The sequence below is a fragment of the Sus scrofa genome, chromosome 6 (genome assembly GCF_054392235.1).
Source record: "Sus scrofa isolate SSC_HxYL_T2T_F1_AM1 chromosome 6, Sscrofa_HxYL_maternal_Yorkshire_Landrace_v2.0, whole genome shotgun sequence".
In the NCBI taxonomy this organism is placed as follows: domain Eukaryota; kingdom Metazoa; phylum Chordata; class Mammalia; order Artiodactyla; family Suidae; genus Sus; species Sus scrofa.
In genome coordinates, this window is record NC_139388.1 from 152215909 (window position 1) to 152233450 (window position 17542).

General features: G+C 43.9%; 1 protein-coding gene across 9 annotated transcripts in view; it reads right to left on the reverse strand.

Annotated features, from left to right (window-relative positions):
- Window positions 1-17542, reverse strand: part of CACHD1 (cache domain containing 1) — a 404129-nt gene that overhangs the window by 25033 nt on the left and 361554 nt on the right. For 8 of the 9 annotated variants that reach the window (XM_084964826.1, XM_084964829.1, XM_084964828.1 and 5 more), the window contains 5 exons: window positions 16731-16848; window positions 11188-11356; window positions 4827-4969; window positions 3990-4171; window positions 3011-3121 (listed from right to left, as the gene is read on the reverse strand). In XM_084964826.1, coding sequence (XP_084820952.1) covers window positions 3011-3121; window positions 3990-4171; window positions 4827-4969; window positions 11188-11356; window positions 16731-16848 — 723 coding nt within the window. Of the gene's footprint in view, window positions 1-3010; window positions 3122-3989; window positions 4172-4826; window positions 4970-8301; window positions 10672-10974; window positions 11357-16730; window positions 16849-17542 lie in introns of those variants that run through there. The other variant, XR_014808082.1, reaches the window with a different exon arrangement.

Genomic DNA, 17542 nt, shown 5'->3' on the forward strand with positions numbered 1-17542 from the left:
CTCTCTACTGTATTAACATCCTTTTTTAATGCACGCATGGATTCTCGGGGCTCTAATAATGCTGATGAAAGAATCGCAGCATCGTTACTATAGGTAACTGATAAGTGAACACTGAGACACCTGTCCTCAAAAGCACAGCCCAGTCACTTCTGAACACGAGTGCTTCATGAGCAGCTGAATATTAGCATAAGTTATAAGGTCTCTCTTCTGACCTATTAAAACGCCAGTTATTTAAAGCATGAATAGCATGATAATAAAAATTGATCTCATGTATTGGGACTCAGCACAGGCAAGCTAAGCATTTTACATGTATCATCTCTAATTCTCATTATATCAGTTCCACCTGGGCGTTATTACCTGTTTTACATACGAGGCTCAGGGAGTCATGGACTATAGCAATAACTTAAAAAGTATTTAACATTTATTGACTCCTATCATGTGTTAGACACAGAGTCTCACACATATTATTTAATGTCATCCCCCCGACCCCTTGTTTCTGGCCATGCCTGGGGCATGTGGGAGTTCCAGGCCAGGGATCGGACCCTTGCCACAAAACTGCTGCAGTGATAACGCTGGGTCCTTAACCAGCTGGGCCGCCAGGGAACACCTAATGTAATCCCTAAATGCTCATTTGAGATAGGCCCTAATATCCCACTTTCTCAGGTGAATAAACCAAGGCCAAAAGGAACTTGCTTATAGTCATACAATCAGTAAATGGCAAATTGGCTTTTTCAGAGTAGAATCACATCTTAGGAGGAGGGTAGGTTCTTAAGTTGGCACATCACTGGAAATCATTGGAAAGTACCTCTGGAGTTTCCATAGTGGCTCATCGATAACAAACCTGACTAGTGTCCATGAGGATGCGGGTTCCATCCCTGTTCTTGCTCAGTGGGTTAAGGATCGGTATTGCCATGAGCTGTGGTACAGGCGGTAGATGTGGCTCGGATCTGGTTGCTGTGGCTGTGGTGTAGGCTGGCAGCTGCAGCTCCAATTTGATCCCTCGCCTGGGAACTTCCATATGCCACAAGGGCAGCCATAAAAAGACCAAAAAAGACAACAACAACAACAACAACAAAAAGAAAAGCGAAAAGAAAAAAGAAAGAAAGGAAAAAGTACCTTTCTAGAGCCTCTGATTACATCCATTAAAGCTAGAGTTGCTTTGGTTCAAAACCAGAGCAGTAGGTGACTTACTTTCTAAACTATGGTGAATGAAATACATGGCTTTAAATAATAAAAACACGCTCTGCTAAGGAAAATGTTCAAATGCTCAAGTCCAAGGGATGGTGGGTTGATCGTGGCAAGAACAGACACTTATTCCTGCAATACACTCTCACTGGGTGACTGATGGACAGGATTCAGGATTTAAAGGGATATTTACCTCTTGTTAAATGTGAACAGCTAAACTTCTGTACATTAAACACTCTGTAAAGAGTAACCACATAAGCGAATTGAACCCAGATTTTTCTCCAACTTGAAAGCCCGTGATATTTCCATCATGCTTCATTTGGACTGACGCCATAAATATCTGTAAATTAGCTAAATGAAAATTCTTCCACCCATTTAAAATCTAGCAAAAATATGCATACGAGCATAAAAATCTGCATCTCTCTGGGACCACGCCCCCACCTGTGCAACAAAAAGAACCCTGTAGGAAGAAAAGCAAATGGCTCTTGATCACAAGTGGGCAGGTGGAAAAAGCTGGCTGGAGTGGCAAAGACTGAGAAAGGCATATACATGGGTAGGCATTCTCTTCCAGCTCCCACGAGAACATCTTTAAGAGCCCGATTCTGGCCTGTGTCACCATCATTGAAGATCGAGGTGACTGCTGTCCACTCAAAGAAAGCACCTTTGTTTAATTTGTGCTCACTTGATTAGAATATATGGGCTGGATGACAAGTTTTGCTGTTCAGACAATAGCAGGCGTATGCCTTACAGATGGTCTGTTAATGAAAACATGGAAAAGATCTGTTCTAAACGAATGTTTACTTGTTTATATGTGATGGAGCCAAACAGATAACCACGTCTTGAAAAGAAACCAATATTTGGCTGGCGGCAGGGCCCTGCTCATGATACTGAAACTCCACACAGTCCTGCTTCCAATGAGCGTGCGTTCGAAGAATACGGAATGTCAATCATTTGACATATAATGAGCACCGGTGAAAAGCACAAGTTAAGCAAGGAAAGCTGTCTCCCATAAATTTTAAAGCATCATTACAGATACCAGTCGAAATATGGCCTTTCTCGGTTGCTAGGGAAAAACAGCTACAGGAATTAAAACAACATGTTTGACTTGCCTCTCCACCCAGCATTTCACTGACATTTATAGCTTAAGGAACAAAACCTCAAAAGCCTGAAATATAAAACGCCCTAAATATATTTACAGGGATACTGACATTTTAGAGCATTCCTGGAAGATCAATTTTTTTTCAAAATGCCTTTTCATTTTTCAAGAGACTGCAAGGACAAAGTAGAAACAGCAACAAAACCATAACAACAACAACAGCAACAACAACAAAAACCTCTTGTGTAATTCTAAAGAGAGCCAAATACAAAAGGTAACCATCTCATGCCTTGATGCTTTTTTTTCCTTCACTAAAACTACTCTGTGCTTGGAAAACACTCTCTGATAGTAATAATTGGCAGGCCGTTGGTGCTACTTCTTTGACTGACTTAGGACTGGCATTTCTAGGAACGGCTGCTCTATGGAATCTAACATCTTTTTTTTCCAATTCTCTTCCCAAGCACCCTCATGGCCAAAACAGGGCTAGGCACTTTTGATTGACGCAATCACACGATAATCTTGTAAGTATTGTCTTCATTTTACAGACCAGAGGAGGAAGCGCAGGAAATCCGAGATGTCACAGCTAAAGAAGATATTCAAACCACAGCTTCCCTCCCATCGGAGGTCAAACTTTTGCCACTAATTCGTGGTGTCCACTCTTCTATTGAAATGTTCAAAATCTCCTTGAAGTGTTTTAAGAGCTGAGCCCAAAATTAAGGGAAATATTACCTGGAAGAATGGATTGTATGACTGATGGTCACTACATAGCCAGCTCCTCCAACATCTAAGTAAGGGCCGGTCAAGGAAATTAAACCTGGATTAGCTACTGCATGAAGATACCTATGGGGACGAAAGAAAGTCACGTTATTTTAGGGCATGAAGCACATTCTGTAAATGTCAAAGAAAAGACAGCTTGTAACCCTAAAACATATTATCAACTGTGTCTAGGTTCCATTCCTATTCAAAAGGATCCCTACCTTTTATGTCTGATGGTAGTAGCATCAACACAAGAGGTCAAGAAAATCTGAAATTCTCTTTTAAAGAAGACACTGAATTCAATATACATGTGAACTTTTAATACGCTCTATTAGTACAGATGTTTTAGTGGCTAAAATAAAAATGAGTAAGAGAGATAGAAACAACTTCAATGTGGCACATTAAAACGCACCTTGGGTTGGTAAGGATGGAGGAACAGGTGGTCACAGTAATAGCCGACTCACCATGACTCAGTTAATAAGCAGCCTGAGACTAGAAATCCTGTTTTTATGCCCAGGATGCTGTTTTACCACCTGACTAGCTCTTGTTTTTGACAAACAGAGTAAAAATAAAGCCCAGAGATAAAAAGGTGTTTTTCATGTGTCCCCATTTTTCATAGGTCACATAAGAGCTATAACTGGGTGCCATAATCACAGGCAGTGTCACCACTGTGGACACTACCTACAAGGTGGGGATCAAACTGCTAGGAACTGCAATGGCCAAGCATAAAGCAGTTCCATCTCAAAAGTGCCACAAAGAGCTACTGTTGACAGAGGAAACCCACAAAGCTATTGTTAATACTACATTTAAAAAACTCTTCAAAAACAGATTTTCATTGCCATCAAAGTATCTTCTTTAAATATGATCGCCTGAAGTTGCTTTATTCTATGTACTTATCATGTCCCTTCAGGATTGGGGGGAACCTTTGATCACGGAAGCCCCGAAAACTCACCATTGTCTTCGAGTGGGATCAAATGCTTTGTCCATGAGGGAACCAGGATAAATTCTGAGGACGCCATTGGGCGTTGCTATGTAACGGCGGACAATGTACGTATTCAGGCTACTCATTTCCATTTGTGTCATCCATTCATCTGTGACGTGGCTGGTAGCCATTACTTCATTTCTGACAGAGAACTGGGAAACAAAGGGAGACATAGCAGGGATCCTTTAAGACTCACATGAAAAGAGAACGGCCTGCTGGCAGAGCTTCCCAAAGCTCTCTTGCAGAGAAGCCAAGCCCAATTACTTCTTAAAAATCTTGCCACGGCAGATGGATACAGCCAAACTTGATGAAAACAAAAGCTTACTGAAATATAGCCAGTGGATGTGTGATTCTCTCAATTTTTCATCCTAGCTAGGCTGTCCATGTTTAAGAGGAAAGATCCTATAGTGCAGCATTAAACACACACATACACACACCCCTCCCCCGACCGCCCCCCCCCACTGAATCTCTGCTTCTTATACTTCATCGTACTTATCTCAACAGACAGTAGGGGCACTTTACTTCGTTCCCCTGGGAAAGTTCCACTGGTCTCTAACTCACACCCCCTACCTAGAAAATCCCTAGTGCATCTAAGGCCTGAAAGAGATTCTTCATCTGGCCCACAGGGCTTCTTAATCCATCAGAAGGGTCATCACCATCCAGCGTCCCCTGGGCCACCCTCTGCCTTTCTGGCTCTCCAGCTGAGAGGCACAGATCCAGAGCCCAGCTTTCCTCTTCAAAGAGTCACTGCCAGCACTCCCCCCCACCCCCGGGCCTGCAGAAATGGAGCCCCAGGCCAGCACTCACTTTGAGCCCCGGGTTGGCAATAAGGCGGGTGTTGTCGCTGAGATAGGCTGTGTAGTGTTCCACCATGCGCTTGGTCTCCGGCTGGCTGAGGTGTTCGTAGGGGGAGGAAAAGCTGCCAGCAGACAGCATGACAGTTGGACTTTCTGAAAGAGAAGCAAACAAAGCAGGCCTGAGAACACGGAGCCTGCATCTCAGGCTCCAACAAAGACACGACCAAGGCTCTGCCAACCTGCCAGCTGCGGTGGCTTAGGGGAAGTCTTCCGTAAGGAAAGCAAAGACCTCCACCCCGAAAGGAGCTGGGAAGGAAGAAGGCCAGATCCTCTCCCTGCAGGGAGTTTACAGTCGTGTGGGAACCTGAAGAGATGTAAGTGCTGAAAGTGGCAAATGTTCAACAAGCTCAGAACTACATATAACATCTCACACTTACTAGGCTCAGGGAAGTAGCATATGACATGGAGCCAGACGGGCTCAAACCTGGGTTCCACTGTTCCCTGGCTGTGTGATGTGATGGTAGTACATGTGGTGCTTTACTGTGCGGGGTGGGGGCAGGGGGGGTGGATATTAACACCAACCTACAGAGCAATGGTGAGAATTATATTGGTTAATATATGCAAAGCAAATGAGTTAACAGCTAAAACATTTTGAATAGTGTTTGCACATGTCAAGTGCATTGTACATATTAATTCTTCTTGTTCAGCTTAGTAGGATTATTGAGGAAGAAGGAAAAACTGAAGAGTTGATGGAGTTCCCGTCGTGGCGCAGTGGTTAACGAATCGGACTAGGAACCATGAGGCTGCAGGTTCGATCCCTGCCCTTGCTCAGTGGGTTAATGATCTGGCGGTGCCGTGAGCTGTGGTGTAGGCCGAAGATGCAGCTTGGATCCCGCGTTGCTGTGGCTCTGGCGTAGGCTGGCAGCTATAGCTCCGATTAGACCCCTTGCCTGGGAACCTCCATATGCCGTGGGAGCGGCCCAAGAAATGGCAAAAAGATAAAAAGACAAAAAAAAAAAAAAAAAGAGTAGAGTTGATGCAAAAACCAACTAAAAAATATTTTCGCAGGTGGGGAACACCAAACATGATGTAAACAAAAGCTGTGTTCATGGAGTAGCTAACGTATACATATTTAATGGTTGGTCTTATCTAAGAGAAAAAGCCCAGAAATCCTCCTGATGAATGTTATGAAGCAAAAACCTTACATCTTTGTCTTTGAAATTTTCTTTCTTTTTTTTTTTTTTTTTTTTTTTTTTTTTTTTTTTTTTGCTTTTTGGCTTTTTGCTATTTCTTTGGGCCGCTCCCGCGGCATATGGAGGTTCCCAGGCTAGGGGTCAAATCGGAGCTGTAGCTGCCAGCCTATGCCAGAGCCACAGCAACGCGAGATCCGAGCTGCGTCTGCAACCTACACCACAGCTCACGGCAACGCCGGATCCTTAACCCACTGAGCAAGGGCAGGGACCGAACCCGCAACCTCATGGTTCCTAGTTCGATTCGTTAACCACTGCGCCACGACGGGAACTCCCTGTCTTTGAAATTTTCTACTCTTCAGTTGTATATTTTTAGTTGTATATTTTTAAAAGCTGTAGAAAGCACTATCACCTGCCCTTCGTCATTTAAATCTGCAGGTCCTTTCCCATTGCTTTTGTTAGTTTTCACTCATGGTGTCTTCTTTGCTTGTGGCCTGGTTATCTCTGACTGTGCTGGGCATTGTACTTAAAAACAAAGTTGCATAGTTGTTGAGGCCCAACAGGATGGGAATATCTTCCTCCAGAAAGAACTGTTGCTTGATTCTGTCAGGTGCCACACCCCAGGATGAGGCAGGATGATAAGGCGGAAACCATTCCCAGTAAGGAGACAGGAGGCTGGCTCACGTGCTTTACAGTGAGACTTTGGCACTCGCCTGGTCCATGATAAGTTAATACGTGAGGTTCCTTAGACAACTCAGACCACAGGAATTGCAAGTTATGAGCAGATTTAGTTCCAGTTCACCCTTACCCTAAAGATACAGTCCTTTGGGACCTCTGCTAAAAGCATGCATGTGGGGGTGGTGGAAGGGAGCAGTTTCACTTATTAGTCTCTACCTTTTTGAGACCTTGAATTTGATTTCTGCCTCTCTCCCTTACCCTAAGAAGCTATCCAAAGCTAATTTCAGAGCTGTTTCTTCTGGATTGGTAAATATGTGCTCTGTAAAAGCAGCTTTCTTCTTTGGGTTCTTATATTCTCCTGGACTTTGTCCACTACTGATCAGGTTAGTTCTTGGATACTTTTTGAAAGGATTTTTGGATTTTTGGTTGAACTCAGTAGGAAGGATCAGAATTACCTAGTCTGCCTGTACCAGAAGATGCTGCTTCCAGGAATGCTGTCTCATTTAATTCTCATATCATTTTGGTATAGCCTGGGAGATAACTATTTTGTATATATCAAGAGGAAGAAAACCAGAGGTTGCCTGGAGCATGCTGCGAATTCATGTGCATATGCTCAGGGGGCTGCCTGTGCAAGATGTGCCAGGGACAGAGAGAACTGTCCTGGAATGCCAAGAGCTTAGGACCCAGGTGGAGAGACAAGACTGAAGAAAAAAAGAGGAAAATAATAAGATTAACACGGAAGTTCCCTTGTGGCGCAGTGGATTAAGGATCCAGCATTGCTGAAGCTGTGGTGTGGGTGAGATCCCTGGCCTGGGGACTTCCATGGGCCATGGGCGAGGCCAAAAGAAAAAAAGAAAAAGAATACAAGAATACAAGAAATACCTCAGCGACCAGAGTTGGGCCAGGGGAAGGGGAGAAGCGAGAACTTGGGGAGTGGGTGTTTCTTGTAGGGAAAGAGACTGGGCATTTTTGAAAAGGCTGGTACAGGAAGATGGATTGAAGGAGAGAAAAAAAACCCAGATAGAGGACCCGAAGCTTAAGGTCTAAGAGCTAGGCATATAGCTCATGTCCAAGACTCACGTATATACGTACTAGTGTACTTAACTGCACTGGATGGTGTACTCTTAAAATTTCTCTTTGTGCACCAAGAAAGACAATGTCCCTTCCTTCAGGTCTCTTGAAAGGAGGGAACTCTGACATGTATTTAACACCCTGCCTCAAAAATCCCCGTCATGAGTGAGATTAGATGGAAACCACTCATTTGCTATTGTTTCTCTTATTTTCCATTTCTTTTAAAAAAATTTTCAATTATCTTGCTTCATTTCATTACCAACTGATACTAAACTGCCCTCAGCGACCCCTCTAAACATTGTCCTGGGGGGATTCTATGGCCAACGTGAAGCTGGGTGGGCACAGGGGAAAGAGCACCCAGTAAAAGTTAGACACTGTCTGTATGACCCAGGATCAGACCGATAGTCCTGAGTAAAGTACCGGAGTTGATAAGCTCTCATTTTCTGAGCATCTCTGCAAGGTGCACTGTTCAACTAAAATACAGTGCTACCCCCAAATGCAATAAAATTTTCCAGTAGCCACATGAAGAAAAGCAAAAACAAACTAGTTAATCTTACTAGTTTATTTTGTGGAATCGAATATATCTAAAACATTTATCACTTTAACATGTAATCAATGCAAAAAATTAAGTATGAAAAAATTAAGTATGAAAATATACTTTTTCAGTAAATCTCAACTTGGTCTAGTCGTCTTTTTTTTTTTTTTTTTTTTTTTTTTGGGTCATTTCAGGGTCACAGCTGCAGCCTATGGAAGTTCCCAGTCTAGGGGTCAAATCGGAGTTGTAGCCCCAGCCTATACTACAGCCACAGCACTGTGAGATGTGAGCCGAGTCTGTGACCTACACCACAGCCCATGGCAATGCCAGATACTTAACCCACTGAGCAAGGCCAGGGATCAAATCTTCGTCCTCAAGGATGCTAGTGAGATTTGTTTCCACTGAGCCATGATGGGAACTCCAGGTCTAGTCATATTTTAAGGACTCGATAGCCACATGTGGCCAGTGGCTACCATATTGGACAGTGTAGGTATAAGGCATTATTATCCAAAGGAAATAAAAAATCTAGGCTTGGAGTTCCCAATGTGGTGCAATGGGCTTGGCAGCATCTCCTAGTGCCAGGACACAGGTTTGATCGTTGGCCTGGCACAGTGGGTTAGAGGGTCTGACATTACTGCAGTTGCGGCTGGGATCTGATGCCAGGTGTGGGAACGCTATATGCTGAGGGGCAGCCCCAAAAGAAACAATAACAGCAACAAAAACCCACTCCTCCCCCAAGCTTGCGCTTCTGTCTCATCAAGAAAAACCGCTGCACTTCACTGTATTGTTTAAAAATAGTGACCACCTTTTTATCAGCAGTGTAGTACTGTTCAGCTAGCTCCCATAGTAGCTAAAAGAATCATGCATATCTTAGCTTTGCAGGAAGCAGTTCTTAAAAATATGAATTAGGAGTTCCTGCTGTGGTAAAGTTGGTTAAGAATCCGATTGCAGTGGCTCCGGTGGCTGCGGAGGTGCAGGTTCAATCCCTAGTCCAGCGCAGTGGGTGAATGGATATGGCATTGCTGCAGCTGCAGCTCAGATTCAGTCTGTGGCCTGGGAGCCTCCATGGGCCATGGGTGCAGCCATAAAATCAAATGAATTAAAGACACACGTGCTCTTTTGCATAGAAATAAAAGGCAATCTTCCCCCCCCCCCCAAAAAAAAAACAAGAAACCAAGAGATCCATGTAGACATCTCTGGCTCTCTCCAAGCTGGAATGTGCCATAGATGAGACTAATCAGTCTGGCCTGTTTTCTTGACCTCATATCCAGGCAGAAAGTCTGTGGGATGGAATTGAAGAGAGAAACCCAAATGCAAGCACTCTCATTTGGAACCTAGAGACAAGGGACTTTGGCTCTCTTCCCATCTGTGCCCCCTCTACTCGGTTTGCCAGCTGTCTAATGATTCATATTCACTGTCTGAACCCTAAGTATTTTACTTTTTTCTTTTTTGCTTTTTAGGACCGCAACTGTGGCACATGGAAGTTCCCAGGCTAGGGGTCAAATTGCAGGTGCAGTTGCCAGCCTACACCACAGCCACAGTCATGCCAGACCTAAGCCACATCTACGACCTATACCCCATCTGCGACCTACGCCCTAGCTCACAGCAATGCCAGATCCTTAACACACTGAGCAAGGTCAGGGATCGAACCTGTGTCCTCATTTCTGCTGAGCCATGATGGCAATTCCATACCCTAAGTATTTTCAACAGTGAAAGAGAGAATGCCGGTTCTACAGCACTGTAAGGATACTGGGCTGTACCGACAACATACTCCACAGACACCTCCTATGTGCCTGGCCCAGGGCGGCCCGCAATGAGAGGCGGCTGCAGGCTTGGAGAAGCATGAACCACATCTCAGCCTGGTTTCCTTGGAAAAGTTACGCATTTTGTTAAAGCCAACATCCTCACCTGTAATAGGTCAGTTCAGATGATGATGTAACACATGGGGCACATAACAAATATGAATTCCTTTTTGCTACCTTTGAATTATGGGCCTATTTCCTCAGCTCTTTTGAAGACTAGCTGTAGAATGCTAAAAGGATATACAGGTATGCGGCCCCCGGTCAACCTTTACCACGTCTCCACCTTCTACCCAGGATCCCTGTGGGTCCTCGTATCTGAGCTTGCCTCGAGTGACTCCCTTGGAGGGACACTCTTTGGGCCACTAAGACCCCTTTGCCCAGCACTAGCAGAAAGCTGCATGTGACTAAGGCAAGTCCAGCTCCCTTTCTTCAGCCTGGGAAAATTCTGCAATGAAATGTACACTCCAAAGCAACCTCCACACCGCAGACTAGGTTCAGGCTGGACTTTCACCTAAAATCAAACTCTCATTTGACTTCTCCTCCTTGATTGGCCTGTTTCCCTCACATCCTTGACAGTGGCTTCTTTTTTTTTTTTGTCTTTTTGCTATTTCTTTGGGCCGCTCCCACGGCATATGGAGGTTCCCAGGCTAGGGGTTGAATCGGAGCCGTAGCCACCGGCCTATGCCAGAGCCACAGCAACGCAGGATCCGAGCTGTGTCTGCAACCTACACCACAGCTCACGGCAACACCAGATCGTTAACCCACTGAACAAGGGCAGGGACCGAACCCGCAACCTCATGGTTCCTAGTCGGATTCGTTAACCACTGCGCCACGATGGGAACTCCTTTTTTTTTTTTTTTTTTTTTTTTGTCTGACAGTGGCTTCTAAGAGGTCATCCTTAATGCATCACCCACCCACAAATCCTCCTCTCAGGGTCTGATGGAGCACCCGATACAAGGCAAGGCCTCGGATCGTTTTTGCAGGGGGATTGTCACATGGGCACCAGAGGCATTCAACTGCTGGATTTGAACCGCCGCTCGTGGTGAGCTGTGATGAGGAAGAGCACAGAGGGAGCTGAGATGGGCTGGGCTTTACCTAGAGTGGCCAGCTGTTTGAAGTGGAGACAAGCACTGGGCTGGCCCAAGAGGTCCAGCCGGTGGTACAGCAACTTGCTGCTGGGGACAGTGTTGAGGTTCTTCAGCTGTTTGACAGGTATTTCTGGTTGTATGACCACGATACAGAGAATAAAGGAGGTGTCTTGGACCTGGAAAAATAAAAGAAATTAGAGTACAGAACATGAACGTTCCTTCCTGGGGGTGTGACTTTGCCTACATTATCATCTCTGCCTTCTAATCCACAAGGAAAATATTCGATGAGTGAATGGAAGACGTGAAGATGGGCAGAAAGAGCCCCGCCAAAGGATTACACGTTTTATTTTCCTTCTTGATTGAGGAAAGTTAATGTAGGTAACAGAAAATCATGGAGCTAATGAAGGGAATAGAAAATAGTCCCTTTGAGGAGTTCCCGGTGTGGCACAGCGCAAATGAATCTAACTAGTATCCACAGGATGCAGATTTTTTTTTTTTTGTCTTTTCTAGGGTCGCACCCTTGGCACATGGAGGTCCCCAGGCTAGGGGTCGAATCGGAGCTGTAGCTGCTGGCCTACGCCAGAGCCACAGCAACACGGGAGCCGAGCCACATCTGCGACCTACACCACAGCTCATGGCAATGCCAGATCCTTGACCCACGGAGCGAGGCCAGGGATCGAACCCGCAACTTCATGGTTCCTAATCAGATTCATTAACCACTGAGCCACGATGGGAACTCCAGGATGCAGATTTGATCCCTGGCCTTGCTCCATGGGTTAAGGATCTGACGTTGCTCTGAGCTGTGGTGTAGGTCACAGATGTGGCTCGGATCCCACTGCTGCTGTAGCTGTGATATAGGCGGGCAGCTCTGATTTGACCTATAGTCCGGGAATGCTATCTGCTATAGGTGGAGCCCTAAAAAGAAAACAAAACAAAAACCCAAACAACGACAACAAAAACCAAAAAAGAAAATAGTCCCTTGAATAGTGACCCTAGTCCTCTTCTGCTTATTTAAGCTGATGGATACAAGTTGGAACATGGCATAAGAATGCAATACTTACTTCTGCTTGGGTTTGAAATGCAGTTTAAAATATATAGTTGGTTTTGCAATGAGTGTCCTGAGAACTGCCTATTCTAAATGCTAATTATGACTTCACACAAGCAGCTCATATAGAATCTGGTTTACGCATTCTATTCCCAGCGAACGCTCTCCCTTCTCCCAGCTAGAGGTGACTAGAATCTGAGATTCGGAGCCAATTCTATGGCTCCCTTGCAAAGCTGGCCTGACTTGTCTTTTCTGGACCGGGAAAGGCACCTGTGTTGTAGCTGGGCCTAATTTAAGCTCATATATAGGGACAGGAGTACTTTCAAATTCACTTTGCTCCTAGAAACTGATGCTTGAATAAAATTTGGTGGAAAAAATGTCTATCAATGACTCAAAAGTTAAGTCAACCTACTTTGTACTAGATCGTTGATTTAAAAATATAAAAAAGCTAGGAGTTCCTGTTGTGGTGCAGCAGAAATGAATCCGACTAGTAACCACGAGGTGACGGGTTCGATCCCTAGCCTCGCTCAATGGGTTAGGTACCTGGTATTGCTGTGAGCTGTGGTGTAGGTCACAGACAAAGCTTGGATCCTGAATTGCTGTGGCTGTGGTACAGGCTGGCAGCTGTAGCTCCTATTCAACCCCTGGGAACCTCCACATGCTGTGTGTGGGGCCCTAAAAAGCAAAACACACACACACACACACACACACACATATGGAAGATAAACTTCTGGAGGTCCATTCTATTAGGAGATGAATGGAATCTACTTAAAAGATGGTTTATAAATAAATGAAAAGAGCAATAACCAGCCAAGTCAGAGCCTAGGGATATTTAGAACCAAAGCAGCTCAAAGGATTTACTTATTGATCAAGGAGAAAATTTTTAACCAGGGTGGTTAGACTTAAGTGTAATATAGTGTTTATGAGAATGGTTGCAAAATATTTTTACACACAGGGAAAATTGGCATCTTCCTGGAACTGCTTTCAAGTACCGCTGCCAAAGATATTCAACTAGATTAGCAAATTAAATCTTCTTCCTCTATCTAACAAATTAGGAAGCAACAGAGTGGCATTCTGAAGTGGCATTTACATATTACTCCTCTTCCCATCGCACAGTCATGCTTTGAGTTTATTTCCTGTGTTCCATAGTCTAAAGAACCAAAAGACAAAAACTTTACCAGAATGACCAGAATATCTAATTTTATAATTGGGTCAATTCTGTAAGAGAAAAAAAACTTACCCCTAATATCTAAAAGGAAAACCTTATAAATTGTTCTTAACTGGAAAGGAAAACAGATTTCTTTTTTCTCTCTCTCTCTCTCTCTTTTTTTTTTTTTTTGTCTTTCTATGGTGCACCCACAGCATGTGGAGCTTCCCAGGCTAGGAGTCAAATCGGAGCTACAGCTGCCAGCCTATGTCACAGCCACACCAACTGGGGAGCTGAGACTCGTCTGCAACCTACACCACAGCTCACAGCAATGCTAGATCCTTAACCCACTGGGCAAGGCCAGGGATTGAACCAGCGTCCTCATGGATCTTAGTCGGGTTCGTTAACCAGTGAGCCATGACGGGAATTCCCAGAAAACAGATTTCAAAACAAATCTTCCTATTGTGTTCTTAGCTGAAATAGTCTTTGCATTAAGGAACTATGTATAATCTACCTAGAAGAACTCTCCATGACTGGGGGAGTGTTTTCTGTTTGGTTTGTTTTCACTGATGGTCCTTGGGATTCATGTTCTGAAGTGAATCATGCCTGTGTAACACAGGAATATTGCAGTACCTTCCGACAGTCAATATAGCCTTCTATCAGAGCATGCAGCCTGCTCCAATGCTCCAAGATGGACTTGGGTTTCACAGTGACAGAGGAGTCATCTCTTAATGATGCTAACATATTCTCCTAGGTTACATTCAAATTAATTCAGTGAAATAATTCAGTATCTGATCTATCTCTGGATGCTAAGCAGTTTCACCAATTATGATCAACGTAATTAAACCTACTTAAATTATATTTAGTAAAAGAATCTACTTCCTGAGGACAAGATAAGTACCTATTTCTGCCACCCCCCCCAAGTTTAACTAAAGACAGCTGAAAAATTCTTGTTCTTATTGCTGGGTAACCAGACAAGCCTTCAAACTCATTTATTACCTCTTGAATTAATTAATTAATTATTCAATTGTTTTCCTTTTTACAAGGGCTGCACTTGTGGCATATGGAAGTTCCAGGGCTAGTCGAATCGGAGCTACAACTGCCGGCCTACACCACAGCCACAGCAACTCCAGATCTGAGCCACGGCTGTGACCTACAGCACACCTTGTGGCAATGCTGGATCCCCAACCCATTGAGGCCAGGGATTGAACCTGAATCCTTGTGAATACTAGCTGGGTTCTTAACCTGCTGAGCCACAACGGGAACTCTACCTCTTTAATTTTGTTTACTTCATAGTGATGTTCTTGACAATTTCAGAAGTCTGAGAAATTGAACATTTCTACCTGAAGTGATTGCATGATTATATCCACTTGGCTGAGCAGAGTGGCCAGAATTTACCAGTATCACTGAAGAATGGCTCTTCTTAAGAAGATACTACTTCTTTTCAAAATGCTAACATTAGGTACATTCATTGTACAAAGAAAGTCTTAAAATGCCTCCATTTCCTTTCTTCTCTGTTGGTGCCAACAAATGTTAGTGTAGCTATTTTCCCAGGATGTAACCAAGTTGCTTTCAATCACGATAAAGTAGGTAAATAATCGTCTATTTCAAATATAAAAGTATTTTTAAAATTCAGAATTCTTGCGTCTGACTCACTGTTTTTGATGTGAAAAGCAACTGGTCTTTATTTAAAAACTGTATATTTATAATAAGGGCAGACGGTGCAATTATTCTCAAAAACATTCCTGAAAACAAGCTGACTCGGAGAGTTTCAAAACAGACTTTAACCTGTTCCAAATCTGTATTATCAATAAAATATCGGTAGCATTAGGCTTGTAAATGTAAGTTTCTCAAGTGGTTTCATTTATTATTTTGTTTACTTTTCATCTCCATGTTTAGAGATCACTGTTGCCATCTGATGTTTTAAGAACCAAACAAGAAAGTCAGAGGAGAGTCATGTGTAAAGGCATGTTGGCAACTCCTAATTCCTATCATTCCTATGCAGACATTGTTCAGAGTGGTTGAATTATTGGCATCCACTGCTAAGCTGGATGCTTGATGAGGGCAGAGAGAGTATCATTCTTCTTAGGCTTCTTAGCTCACAGTGTTCAATAAGCAGTTCTTAAAGGGTTGAAGAACCAGAGCCAGTTGGAGCCAATGACAGGTGAAGCTCCAGATGTAGCCTGCCAAGGGAATCTCAAGTATGACTGCATTTTAAGTTTAATGATTAATATTTGATGATAACAATCAAAGTCTGCTCTTTCTTTGGTCAATTACAGTATGTAGGGCCCGATGGGAGCACTGTTATACTCTGCTCGGAAGAGGGAGGAAAGGACAAAAACATAATTTAGATGGACAGTGTGTGTTAGATTCTATTTCTCTATGATTCTTCAGAAAGCTGAAGTGGATGCTACAGTTAGGGCCAAACTGTCAGTCTGCTTGTGATGCTTGGGAATAATCCAAATTCTAATCTAAATGCTTCTTCTCCTTGGAGAACGTCCAAAGAGGACATGTATGCATTCATGTTCTTTTAAACTTCCAACCTTCCTGATCTGAGTTGAAAAAGGATAAAAACAGGAGATCCCGGAGTTCTCGTTGTGACTCAGTGGTTAACGAATCTGACTAGGAACCATGAGGTTGCGGGTTCGATCCCTGGCCTTGCTCAGTGGGTTAAGGATCCGGCGTTGCCGTGAGCTATGGTGGAGGTTGCAGATGTGGCTCGAATTTGGCGCTGCTGTGGCTGTGGTGTAGGCCGGCAGGTACGGCTCCAATTCGACCCCTAGCCTGGGACCCTCCATATGCGGCGAGAGCGGCCCAAGAAATGGCAAAAAGACCAACCCCCCCCAAAAGAAAGAGAAGAAAAAGAAAAGGATAAAAACAAACTAGACACACTCTAATGTAAATGTGTATTAATAAGGGATTGTTTAAAGAAATCTGGGCCATCTATATAACGCAACATACAGAGCTGTTACAGTTTGTGTGTGCACACGGGCGCAGAGACACACACAGAAATACAGAAGTGCAGGCCTGTGTCTGGATAACCATTTTCTGGAATGTGATCAAAGGGGTTACTTCTGGGAGATGGGAGGTCAAAGTCTGGAAGGGACAGGGCAGAGTTCACTTTCCACCTTTTGTATTTTCTGTATATGGTTTGATTTCTTCATCGTGAACAATGACTGGTTTTATCAACCAAAGAAAACAAAAATATACAATTTCTATGGATCCTCTTCTTTGTCCAATCCCTTTAAAACTGATGAGTAGCATCGTCAGACAGAAGCTCTGCAGAATTCCTGCACCAGGAGGAAGAAGCATGAGAAGCCCCAAAGCTCCTCGGGAAGGCGGCCTTACTCTCACTTACCATCTTCCAGGCGTAGCTGACATTGTAGGCTTCCTTGCCAGTTTCCCGCAGCTTGTTTATGTGCCAGGACAGGGAGGAGTTCACAGGGACCGCGATAATCTGGCTGCCCAGAGGGAGGCTGCGTTGGCAAACAACATGAAATATTTCAGGCAAAAGATAAAATGAAGCACTTAATTAAAGGCCAGGAAGATGCTGGGAGTCAATGGCCACCTCCCGATTTTGAAAGGCAGTGAAGCTCATCGCGTTTGAAAGAGAGAACGTGAGACGTTCAAATCTGCAAAAGCACCGTCGGCTCGGAGCCAGCAACCTTCCTTGCTCTCTTCCCTGCCCCCACCCCCAATTCTAATTCTTTCCAGAGACTGACTTGTCTCAAACCACTCCGTCATTCGTTTACAACCGATGAGCACAAAGACCCATTTCTCGATACGTTACCCTCTGCCAAAATAATGTATCACGGTTGGAAAAAACCCGATCTGTTCCTTATTGCAGGAGAAAATGCCGGAGATGATTGTGCTGTCCACTTGGAATGGGCACTACTTTGCCAAGCTATTTTCTGGCATGCTCTACAGCTGATCCTCAACTTCACCTCTTAGTCTGCCAGCATTTTCTAATGTGGCATAACTGGAGTCTTTTTGAAAAAATGAGATAAGATATACCTGATTTTGCAACTAAAGGCAGTGGGAACATAAGAGTTTGATTTATGAGATGGGTTCCCCAAATGATGGTCCTAAGGGACCTTACCTATTTGACAAAATAAACAAAAACCGTGGCTATCATTCTTAGAGAAAAATTATGGAGTACCCTTTTGATAA